Consider the following 12,841-nt stretch of genomic DNA (forward strand, 5'->3'; position numbering starts at 1 on the left):
TTAATGAAAAGGAGTTTGAGCTAGTCAATTAAGCTCAAAGGTGAGCAATCTCTGAAAAAGTATTGGCAAGCTAGGTTGATCGCAGTCAGCGGTCTGTCTGCATAAATACTCGCTTCAGCAAGACCCACAGCTAGATACCACAAAAAAACCCCTCTCGACTCCTACTATATACTTGACCCGATATCTTTGGTCATCGTCTGAAAATCAAAGATGGCATTCGATCATGACGCCAAGCTGTTCGATGTGCTCGCCAACGGTTACCATCTCAACACACAGCTCCAGGCATTGCTCGGTGGCCGTCCCCTGGATAGCCTCGGCCAGCAGGAGGCCATGGCGTTCAGCCAAGAGCTCTCACGAGTGTTCAAGGTATCCATGTCCATGCTGAACAGTAACACAGTGACAAGAGTGAGGACGGCGCCGGAGATAAGGACCGGCAATAGCTCCGGCGTCATCATTCAGGCGGCGAAAAAGGATAAGCGTGCAAGGTATATGCTGATTACTGAAGGCGTGTGGATTTTGTGTCTTTGTCATTTCAACTTTGTTTACCCTTTTTTTTTCTTTTTCTGAGAAACTTTGCTTGCTTGGTTCGGACTGTGTTTGGATTGGTTATTAATTACGAATATTCACCATGCTGTTGCTAGGAGTGATAGTGGAGAAGTGGTTACTCCCGTCAAGAAGAGTAGAGAAGATGGGGTTACTAGGAAGGAGATTACGGCCTCGCCATACAAGGATGGTTACGAGTGGCGAAAATACGGGCAAAAGAACATAAAGAACTGCAATTTCGTGAGGTGAAAGTCCTATAATCCCTCCAATTCAAGAAAACATGTTGTTTAAGAATTTCTATGAGTAAAACTTTTTTTTTAACTTCGACCATCAATATATAACTAAATGTAAGATAGGTTTTCTTCGAAAAAGATGTAAGATAGGTTTATATTAGATTTGTCAGAATTTTTTTTCATAACATTATACTATATTTATATGAAAGAAATCATACTTTCGAAGAAATTGCTAGTAAAATAACTGTGGTTCAATTTGTGGTGCTTAGAAGCTAGGGCATGCATTGTCATACGGTGGTGTTATAAAAAAAATACAGTCTCCATCTAGTAAACAATACGGTACTACTCCATCGGTTCTAAATTATAGTTTATTTTAACTTTAAAAAATACCAAAATCTATAACATCCAATTAGTTTATTAAATTCTCAATCTAACATGGTTTGGCAGTGTATTTATTTGAACATGTAGATGTTAGTATTTTTTTAAAAAGAAAACTTTGTTAGAATTAGAGATGTTTGATTTAGGATAAAACTATAATAAACTCTAGTTAGCTAAAAATTCTCTTAGCTAAACTTTAGCGGGGTTTTTGATCCTCTAGCTCATAGACTCAAGTAAACTTTAGCTGAGTTTAGCTAGGTTGAAATAGCTAGACTCAGCTAAACTTTAGCTGGTTTTTTACTATGTCATTTGGATCCCTAGTAGCTAAATTTAGCCAGCTAAAATTTAGTTGGTGGATTCAAACAAACCCTTAGTAAAATCTATTAATCTGAAAATATTAGATACAATAAAAGCGACATGTTCTCCGAAAGGTTGCCATCCGAAGAGGTTGGCTCGATCTATGATCTATGAATGTTTGTTCATAGATCCACATAATAAACACCTTGTTTAACCAAGAATTGCTGGTGTTTGTAATGACTAATGAGCAGTGCCCCTTTGTCAATGTAATAAGGGAATTTCATAAGAATTCTGTTGGGATTATGGTGCATATATCCTGCAATAATAAGTCATTGGTACTCATAGAAATTCGTGCGCCATCTACTACTACAAAGCAAGCCACGCTTGATTACCTGCAACACATTACACATATAATGTCCAAGCCATTTCATAGTAATTAGTAGCTTAACCACGCGACTAAGTCCATTTCACTGCCATCATCTGGAACACAATGAGATGCACGCTTGCACAGCCGGCCGACGACTTGACCTGCGTCGTCAACATGCATGGTCAAGCTTAACCACCACCCCATCCATCCATAGTACAGTATGGTCGTCCCTTGTCCTGTTTTGGAAACAATTAATGCGCGAGGGCCATGGTCATCAGCAGCAACCCCTTTCCTAATCGTAGCTGGCAATCTCTGCACTCTGCAGGTACTACTTCAGGTGCAGCCGCGACCGGCGCTGCGAAGCGAAGAAGAAGGTGCAGCAGCAGGACGGCAGCCGGGGCCAGCTGTCGCCTCCCATGTTCGAGGTCACCTACGTGAACGAGCACACGTGCCATGTGCTCCGTGCCATTGCCAACGGCGGCGCTGCGAGGATGGCGGCGTCGCCCCGGACCACGAACCGGCCGTACCGCGTCCTCGGGGTCGTGGACGCCGCGAGAGACGACGGCGGCGTCCTGTTCGACGATCTGTCCTCGTCGTTTCCCCGCATCGGCGCCGGCGGCAGCGCCCAAGAGAACGAGACCATCGTCTCGTGCCTCGCGGACGTCATCCGCGGAGCCGCGCCGTCGCCGTTGCCGTCCCCGTGGCCGCCAGCAGCCGAAGCGGGCGCAAGCGAACCTGCTGCAGCGTCGCCGTACGTGCCCCCGCCGATGCAGGCCTCCGCCGGACACTCGGCGAGCGTGGGCGTCGCGGAAGATGGTGGGGCGATGACGACGATGATGATCGACGACACGGACTTTTGCTGGGATCCCTCGCCGTTTTGTGCGGTGGGGGAGGCCGATCAGGATCAGCTGATGATGGACCACCGCGACATGCACGTGGATGCCGCCCGGCTCGCGGACACGGAGTGGCCGCGGCACCCCTCCGCGGGTGCTTGGCGTTGAGGTTAATGGCACTGTGCCCACAAATATACTCAACGCAAAAGCATGCTGCATGGAAGCTGCAGCTAGCAGCATGCAGGGCCACCACATGGATCACTGATGGTGAGTGGTGACAGTGACAGAGGTATCGATCAGACGAACACGAACGATGGTCGATGGAGCCGACCGGCAGGCAAACGGCCGGTCGCTGTAATACGTGGCTAGAGCTAGTGCGTGATCGAGTGTCCTGAAGGCTGAAGTAGGCAGTCGGTGTTGTCGAGAGTACGTACTGTGGATCAGTGTCGGGTCACTTTATTATGAGTAGTTGTGAGTCGTGAGCCGTGACCACCATGCGTGACGGACCCTGTGTTTGTAGCACTGAGGGCGTGAGGCGTGATTGGTTACAGAGCGAGCCTTCAGCTAGGATGGTCAGGCTGTATAGGATCGAAGAAGTCAAGTTGAGCTCGTGCAGGTGGTCGTGTTTGGTTGTCTTGGCTGTTGGTTCAGTATGAGATGGGGTTGTGTTTGGTTGCATGCATGCATTAGTTTTTTTGGGTGTCTGACGCATGGGTCCCTGCATCCTAGGTGAATAAGTCATCCTACACCATGAGGGAAGGAGAAATCCAGAAGACAGAGCCGTGCGGGATGGAGGGAATCTACACGGGATGAAGCAGGAGAAAGATGCGAGTAGAGTAATCAAACACAGACGAATGCACCAAAGGATACGGGATGAGCCAAATGATGATCCGGTTCGGACAACCAATCACGCCCTGAGAGAAGACAAGAGTGTGTGACAATATGTGCAAACACTGAAGTCTGAAACGGTAGTAGTAGTAGTAGTATTTTTTTTCAAGTGCAAGGTACGGTAGTATTCATTCTCTTCTCTTGTCAGTCATCACGTCGTCCCTTATGGGCTGGACCGGAATGGAATGATAGAGTGCGACGGCAGCCCGGCCTCAGCACATCTCGGCCCGCAGGCTGATCGAATTAACCGGCCCAATTAACAATTTCACAAAAGGACCGACTTCTGCTCTCTATAGCACACAACTGAGTCGAGGTTGACGAAGACCGGCAGTCAGTGTGAAGTGTGACAATGGTGTGCGGCAAGCCAAACGAAACTTCTCAGAATTGAACAGGAACGGACGAAGACCCCCGGCCCGCAGTGCGTGTTTGGTGTTGGCGTCGCGTCGCTTCCCATCCCGGCCGTAATCGCGCCGCATTCTTTGTCATTCTTTGCGCCTGCACCCGCCGAGGTGACATGCACGTTTCGCCGCTTCGTGACAAAACAAACCAAGCATAGTAGGCATAGCCGGCCGGTCCACCCAAAATGGAAGCGAGGCTCCGTCCGGTGTGCGAACGACGGCGGCCGGCCGGCCGGCACCTGTTGACGTGGATGGGTCGATGCATGTAACACAGCTCCGTTCATGAACGTACGACTGCTCGCTTGGAGTGGAGTGCGCGACAAGCAGGCGTTGACCCTCCGTCCTCTCCGAGGTTGCTTCTTACGCACGGGAGGGATCTGGTTCATGATGTTGATCGAAAGTGGGACGGACGGGCAGTGACGACAATGCATGCACTTAATAGAACCGACCGACCGACCGATGTTTCTGTCACTGTGGAATGGAAATATGGAATCCATGGATCAGTTGTCTCTTTCTCCAAGGGCGGAAGAAGCTCCTCTTGCTGCTACACGTTTGTGGCGCCTCCAAGCAGATTAGGCCGCGCCTCTTCGAGCAAGTTCGTGGACAAACCGAAGCTTCCGATCCCGACAAGGATTATCAATCGGACGGACGGTCTCTCTTGTCAAATAAATACTCGTACGAGTACTACGTATTTGGTTCTGATCACTATGTCGTATGTACACATGTAGATACGTATACGCAGCTCTCGGCCCGAATAACAGAGCTTGGATTCCCATGCTACGTATATATGCCCGTACATATCTACATACGTACTCACTCGGCCGGCGTAGCCATGGCAGACAGCTGCGACGAGAGGGATCGCGAAAGGCAGGGACTGGGACAGCTAGCGAGTGAGCACAGGAGAAAAGGCGTTGGCTACAGCGGCTCAATGTTTTGCACGCGCGGAAAACCAAAGGGGACCGGGCTTCGCCATCATCCACACACTTGGCCATCCGGGCGCAAGTGGGGACGAGCACGCACGGAACGGCACGGAACGCGAACGGCGAACGCAGACCCGCATGACGTCGACGTAGCGGCCGCAGCGTGACGCCCGCGTCCCTGATGTCACCGTCAGAGCTCAGCCCGCGCGCGCGCGTCAGCAGCCATTCCCCAGATGGATCCGGCTGCTCATCGGTGTCAGCCGAAAGCTGGGCGCGCAGACCCATAAGCCGTAGTGGATGTATGATCTGCGTGGTCGGGGTCGGGTACTCGGGTGACGTCTGACGCGGGTCTATAGCGGCAAGCCGCACGGGCTCCAGTGCCCACCGCGTGCGTTCACACCAGGAACCACGTCCACGCAGTAGCAGATTGTCCATGTTGCTGCTCCTTTATTTCTTTTTATATATTATACTCCCTACGTTCTAAATTATAAATCGCTTTAAATTTTTTTTTACATTCATTTCGTTATACATCTAGATATAATAATATATCTAGATATATAGCAAAATAGATGAACTAAAAAGGTCAAGGTGACTTATAATTTAAAACGGAGAGAGTATATACTACTACTACTGCAATAAAATTGGCCCGTTCAAACTGCAACTCACATTGTTTTTTTTTCAAAAACTGCAACGCACTGGTACGCCCATCAGCAGCAAAAGCGAGAACTTGCTCGCTCAGACCGGAAAGGTCACCATGCATGGCGACGGTCGCAAATCATTGGAGAATACAGGGTCTTGTCTTCATGTTGGAGCTTTATCTTGTTGAATTCCAGCACCACGCCTTCTGTTTTGGCCGTGCTTTTGATTTCGTGGTCTAGCTAGTGTGGTAGTATGAGTACTCAGAGGCCGAAAGGGGCCATGATGAGCCATGTCCCTCCTTTTTCGACTTTTTCCTTATGCTATCGCGCTTAATCATACATGTGTATAACCACTTGTATCAAAGGGTTTGCCATTTAAGCATGTTTCCACGGTTGGCCCCCCTAAGAACATGCTCAAGTTCTATTATTATACATGGAATAAATGACTGATAAAGTGCCACACAAATTTTAATAATGTAGAAAGAACAAAAAAGATGTTCTTAAAAGGATAAAGTGAGTTGAATATCCCACTATGCTTCATGATTCCGAGCCTTGGGGGACGGGGCATACATGACATTGAAAGTTTGTAACATACCACAAAAGCTATGTTATATTTTGTTTGAGAAAATCTAAACCTTTTCACAAAAAATCTTATATGAGCATGTGAATGCATGTCCATGCAAGTCAAGCTGATTAGGGAATACACCTTTGTTTACCGATATCATTTAGTATACTAGACCAAAACGAGTGATCAGGGCATTGTCATCAAGTATCATCACCGGTGATATGGACTTGGTACCCCCTATTGATCATACCTATGGTGGGTACTTTGAGCATCCTCCGGACTTGACGAGTTCAGTGGTAGTTACTTGTAATAGATATATATATATTAGTGTTTGTGCACATTTTAGAGAGAGGTGCTTTGGTCAAATTGATTAAGGGTTAAGTTGGTATAACCATGCTTCATGGGCCTAAGTGAACGCACATTCCATATGTAAAAGACTGACAAGGCTCACCCCAAGATTAGTAAGGATTGGCACCAAGGATGATATTGGATCACTATGATGGTCATACGCCACACTAAGCATGCTTTTATGTGGGTAAAGTTTTACAAACCCTATATAGTTTGAACTATCCATATAGGTGCGTCCTCGGTCATGTGTTTGTTAGCCTAACTATATTACTATAGTATTCAACCTCCTATTCTGTTGAGATGTGTCTTCTTTTAGCCGATGAGATAATGTTGAGATTTTTCATTTCCTTATCGGCTTGATTTGGGATTTTTGGACTTTTTGTCCATATTGGTGAGAATATCTTGAGATGGAAACTTGGATATGAGATACCTATACTTGCCACATGTTCTATTGCTACATAGGAAAATTATATAGCTATCCGCATGAAACCCTTTCACACCTTCGAATTGCTTTGCTCTTAAGTGGTTCACATTGATTACTTTTTTCTGACTTATTATATTGTTGCCTGCTTTTAGACTTTGAGCGAGTTATGTCTTCAGTGCTAGTGAGGATGATTGAAGTTAGAAAGTTTTTGTTCTTCCCCAATAGATGCATGTGGCAATGGAATATACCTTAGTTCTACAGTGATGTTTTGTCTCATATATTTGTACATGATTCTAGTCTTGTGCACTTGTGCAGGCTTATGACAAATGATATTAATGAATATATATGCGATTTTTTTATTGTTATATATAGATGATAAGATATCCTCTGATATAGGAATTGTTCGTGGTGGCCAATATATCCTAGGACTATCAAAGAGGAACAGAGAGTCAATTTTGATTCAGAAATTTGCTTTCAGTTGACATACCTTATGCCGTACATTGTGGTTGGGGTGACCATTTATGGATTATCAGCCTGTTCGTTTGGCTGTGGCTTGTCGTAAACGATCGTAAATTTCCAGTCGGAACAGTATTTTTCTCTCACACAAACCAATCAGTAGTACTTCTTCACGAACCAGCAACGATACGAACCAGCCAACCAAACAGGCTGATACACTTGTTCCATTGGAGTTATTTTCTATGAAACAAAGTTATTTTGAAGCATCTGTAAAATGTTGATGGGATCATATAAGACTATTCATAGCCTGTTTGATGCTTGAAACATCACCCAATCATACGTATTCGATTTTAGCTTTAGCTACAATGCGTAAGCATCGATGTGGGCCCTATATGTTACAAACAAACAAGCAGAAAATGTACCAGCCTTGTGTGTTGGCAAGTGCATTTGCATTTACTGCCATGCGGGCCCATGAGCCATCATGCACCGGGTAGAGAAGAAATGTCAATGTTGAGAATCTTTTTTCCAACACTGCATACCATAGTGTGTTGCACAAGGTTAAAAGATAGAGTTGAGTTCCAAGCATCGGTAGAAGACCCACATTGTGGCTAGTCTAACCTAGCTCGATAAATGAATCTAGCTTCCATCACTATGTTTGTGCGTAATTCTAGACAAAAGAAGAGGATACCAACATGAAGTGTGGCGGAAGGGCTTGCGAGGCTAACGATGATACGGCTGGCAAGATGCAACAACTTGAGCCATCGATGGCAAACTGAGCGTAACTTGATTGGTTAGGTTGCCTATGGTGAAATCTACGAACATAGGTGCAAGTCCTTGACATGACATATGTGGTCATATTTTTGTGGATTTATTCTAGAATTTAATAGTATTATTCTTTAAGTGAATGACGTCGTGTAATGTGATTAGAAAAAATACCACCAATGTGGCACTAAAGGTCAAGTGATGACAAAGGGTAAAGGGAAGATAATCGTTAGGGTTGGGCATAATTGACCGAAGGTCGAACCAAACTAACCGAGACTGGACCGAAGTTTTTGGTCACTAGTTTGGTCTTGAGTCCATACTACCCAAACTTATTATAGTTAGTTCGGTTAATCCCGTGCTTTGTAGTTCACGCATGGCTTTCTCTAACGAAGCTAATGCCGAATTAAAGAGGTTAAACGGAAAGACACAGGAGGTGACCAACATACGGCCGCGAGAGAGGAGGCAAACCATGCGATCAGCACCACGACTTCAGTTATATGGCTCGGGTAACCAAATAATTAGATTTTGTTGACATAATGTATACTTTGAACTATTTTTAGTCATATAGTTTTCATTCTAATGTTTTTATATCACTCTTATCATTTTGTTTTATCTATATGTTGTCTTGTCATTTTTGCCTTGAAATCGAAATAAAATATTGCTAATTAAGATTTGCTAAAAATTATGCTATTTAGTGGTTGTTAGTCTTGTCCGGTTGATTAGTTTGGACATGACTGAGGCCGAACCAAACTAACCGAGATCGAACTTACCTGGTCCATCCTAAGTTTTAAAACTAACTGATCTGCTTTTAGATGTCTAACTTCCAATATAACCGAAGAACCCATTGGTTCGCGGTTTGGTTGGACTGAATGGTCACCCCTAGTAACCTGATTGGACTGATGTTGAGCGTGAGAGGGTGGTGGGTGTGGATTGATCGGTTGGCTGTGTTTAATACACATGAGGTGGTGGAATGATTACTAGTCATTGGATTTTCATAAGGCTGCTAGCAAAATTGACAAAAAAATTAAGAATATGCTGGTCTCTTTTTTTTTTCTTTTTATCCATAGTGGTACATGTAAAACATTGTACACTTGTAATAGTGAAACAAAAGAAGGAACTACATGACATCAATTGATAGTTCTACATGCTAGTAGACGTGCTGATTAACATAAAAAAAGCACTTGAAAATTAATCACGCCGGCCTGACCAAAACTTAACTAGAGATACGCAAACCCCGGCTGTAAGCTACTGCAAGTGTATGTATTTACTACTGCTAGATAAGTACTATAGATAGATATAGTACTATGACAGTATTCTACAACGACGCGGTACGTACGCATATGCTCTATGTGTGTGTATATATATATAGCAGTCATTCGGCATGTTCGCTGGTTGGTTTCTGGACTGATAAGCCTGACTGGTGCTGATTTGTTGTGAGAAAAAAAACACTATTGATTGACTGATAAGTCCTAACTAAAACCAACGAGCGAACAGACTGAATATAGATCACGCACACCAAAGGTTCAATGACCCGTCTCGCCCGATTAAACTATCTCGGGCCTGACACGTACTACGTTTCGCGAGAAGATGCATGTGGTGCGCCTGCGCGGCTGCGCTGCGCCCTCTTATCAAAACGGAAAACCGTCGCCAGGTAGGTCGTAGGAATCGCCGAAACACAGCGCGTCCGTCACATCGTAGTCCATGACATCCAGCCCCGCCACGTCCACATCAATGATGCGCGGCATCTCACCGGGCGCGTCAACGCCCGCAGGCGCGTCGTCGCGCGTGCGGGCCCGCGGCGGCGGCTCCTGCTGATGCCCCACGTTAACGGCGGCGGTGGTTCCGCTGCCCGCAGGAGACTGCTGCTGGTGGCCCCCCAGCACGCAGGCGAGCGACGAGACGAACAGCCGGCGCTCGTGCTCCTCCTGGACGCCGCGTCCGTCCAGCAGCGCGCGGGCGCCTGCCTGGCCGGCCGCGGCCTGCTGGCGTGCCATCACCAGCCCGGACAGGTCGTCCAGCGGCATCATCCCCGAGGTCGCCGCCGTGTCGCACGTGTGGTCGTTGAAGTACATGACGACGTACTGGGGCGGGTCGTCGTTGCTGCACTGCTGCACTTGCTTGGTGGCCCGGCAGTTGCGCTCGCGGTGGAAGCTGCACTTGAAGTAGCACCTGCGCAGCACGTGCGTACAAAAGTGAGCACAGCAGGTAGGACAGCACGCTTACTTGTTGGAATCAGATCAGCCTATCCATCCCAGCACATGGCGGCTAAATAATGCAGGAACTATCGCATCCGACGTCACTAGCTGTGACGTAAGGAAGATGCCCCGAGTAAAATACTACTGGCACTACTCGTCCCTTACCGAGGTCTAAGCTACAAGATTATAGTTCCACGCATGGGCAAAATTAAACCACAGTGGTAATAGCAAAGCACGTACTAATCTACGCACACGAGAAGTACACCGGGCGGAGATGTTACTTTCGGGGACAAAAAGCTGGTCAAGAAAAAAAATGTAGAAAAAGAAAAGGCATAGCGCTAGTTTAATTTACTTGGAAGATAAAACATGCGTCAACATCAGAATGATCTCTAATCAACAGCTTTTGCTAGAGTAGAGGCCTAATCAAACTTTTTATTAGATGGTTTTCAAATGTGTGGGCGATTCGTTCTGCTGGCCTCTCAAGAATCTTTAAAGGCGAACACACACACGGCCGGGGTGCGTGTCAACTCCATCAAGCGGCTTTTTACGCTTGTCTCTTGCGTTCCCGGCGCCACGCGTCGCTATCCACGACAACATCCACATCCAATCCCATTCCGGCCCGTCCATCCAGAGGAACACCGTTGCTGGCACGCTGCCTACCTCTAGATGCGTCACGCTCACTAATCTTACCCTGCTTGCAGCAACAGGGCAAACTTACCCTTTTCTTGTACAGCGGCCGTGCTGAATTATTGGAGGTGTAGGGTTATTTTTAGGCTTATTGCAGGTTACACTAGTTTGGTACTGGTATATATATGCACTCCACGAGTAGAACGGTCGCAGTATATCTACTACCTACGTCGTGAAATACAGTAGATTTTCCTTTATACTAAGTCAAACCATTCTAGATTTAATCTAATTTATAGAAAGATATTTACGACATCAAATAGGCTTCATTAGATACATTATGAAATGTATTTTTATAATTAATCTCTTTGATATGGTAGAGGTTAGTATTCTTCTCTACAAACTTAGTTAAAATTAAGATAGCTTGACTTAGAACAACTGAAAATTAAATACATCCGTTGATTATATTCCAGGGCTAATGAGGGCGTTCGGCTGGTGCATTGAATAGTAGATTTTAGATGATTCAATAGTATTATGTGAGAGAGAATAAGCTGAAACAAGCCGGGAGTATACCAGCCGAACGCGTTGAATATATGGAGTAGTTGATTTCTTATTTTTTGTACTAGTACTAAGCTAGCAAGAAGTACTATGCCAAGTAGGAAGAGGATATTATGGACCTCGGGAACTGCGTCTTGGTGATCCTCTTCTGGCCGTACTTCCTCCACTGGTGCCCATCGGAGTGCGGCGAGGATGTCGTCCTTTGCCTGTGCCGAGCAAAATGCACACGCGAACAACCGCGACAGATTAGCTAGATCAGCGTGCAATAATTTGTTAGAACAAATTAAGCATCGCCCCACCGCCACCAGTGGGAGCTGGTTCATTTGTCTGTTGCGCAGGCAGGGCGGGCAGCGGACAACTCACTCTCTTGGAATGCTGTCGCCCCGGCTCCGGCGCGGCGGGGCCAGGGCAGGCGCGGGCGCCATTTCCATCGTCGGCGGCGGTTGGGACGACGGCGGCGCGCGGGCGGGCGAGCTCATGATGGAGAGGCAGACGGTGAAGGCGCGGGACACCTCCTGCAGGATGAATGCGGCGGTGGCCTCGGCCTGGCCCTGCCCGCGCAGCGCGCGAAGGGCCTCCGCCCGCAGCTGCGCCGTCAGCTCGTGGCCCCGCGTCAGCTCGCGGATCACCGCCTCGTGCTCGTCCTCCGAGGCCGAGCTGCCGCCGCCGTTCACGGCGAGGCGGGACTGCGTCTGCATGGCTGCGAGCCGCCGGCCGGGATGTGAGAGTCCGTTGTGCAGCAGCAGCAGCCGGACTGTGCGAGTTCGTTGTGCTTTGGCCTGTGCGAATCCGTGTTAGTTTTGTTTGTTGGTAAGGAAAATCTCGATCAGAGTACACAAAAGCAAGCTTGGCAAAGCTTAGGAGGGGTTGGGCCGTTGGGCAGAAGTAGACGAAGAGGCGTTCTTCCAGCTTTTATATAGGGGAAGAGGGAAGGCCTGGCCTGGGAAGGCCGGGAAGCGCGGGAAGAAGTCTCGCGGCAGCTGCACAGCTCAGAACGAGCTGGAGTGCTGGTTTGGTGGTGGTAAACAGCCAACACGGGGCACGTTCCGCTTCCACGGCTCACGCGGAGTTGTGGACTTGGCAGGACCGTACAGCAAGTCGTTTTATAAGAGTTTGTTTGGCGAGGCTCTATTGGACTCCGGCTCCTAGCATCACTATAGCACTACTACATAATATAAGGAGGCGGTGAAGTCATCCATATTAGTTTCACCGGCTCTCTCGGTTCATTTTTAGATTATCGAAGTTGGAGTACATTTTTGCTAAATTGCGAAACAATGATAAACATTAAACTATGGATAGAGTCGGAGCCCCTAGAAGCCAGGTCAAACAGTCCCTTAGTACAACCATAAGATGAGAGCTACCTCAACATGAAGAATACATGGCTCTCATTTCAATATCACCCTATCACGTGCAT

The 12,841-nt window shown here is 47.1% G+C and overlaps 2 protein-coding genes across 2 annotated transcripts; one reads left to right on the top strand and one right to left on the bottom strand.

Annotated features, from left to right (window-relative positions):
• The first annotated feature begins 210 nt into the window (after positions 1–210).
• LOC136461115 (transcription factor WRKY45-1-like) lies at positions 211–2,819 on the top strand. The gene is made up of 3 exons (XM_066460556.1): positions 211–485; positions 642–788; positions 2,144–2,819. The coding sequence occupies exons 1-3, from the start codon at positions 211–213 to the stop codon at positions 2,817–2,819; spliced, it is 1,098 nt and encodes a 365-aa protein (XP_066316653.1).
• Positions 2,820–9,114: 6,295 nt separating this feature from the next.
• Positions 9,115–12,296, bottom strand: LOC136459309 (WRKY DNA-binding transcription factor 70-like). Its single transcript, XM_066459182.1, has 3 exons — positions 11,791–12,296; positions 11,547–11,633; positions 9,115–10,219 (listed from the first exon to the last, which is right to left on the bottom strand). The coding sequence occupies exons 1-3, from the start codon at positions 12,123–12,125 to the stop codon at positions 9,679–9,681; spliced, it is 963 nt and encodes a 320-aa protein (XP_066315279.1). The 5' UTR covers positions 12,126–12,296; the 3' UTR covers positions 9,115–9,678.
• Between the last annotated feature and the right edge of the window lie 545 nt (positions 12,297–12,841).

The sequence above is a fragment of the Miscanthus floridulus genome, chromosome 6 (assembly GCF_019320115.1).
Source record: "Miscanthus floridulus cultivar M001 chromosome 6, ASM1932011v1, whole genome shotgun sequence".
Taxonomy (NCBI): Eukaryota; Viridiplantae; Streptophyta; class Magnoliopsida; order Poales; family Poaceae; genus Miscanthus; species Miscanthus floridulus.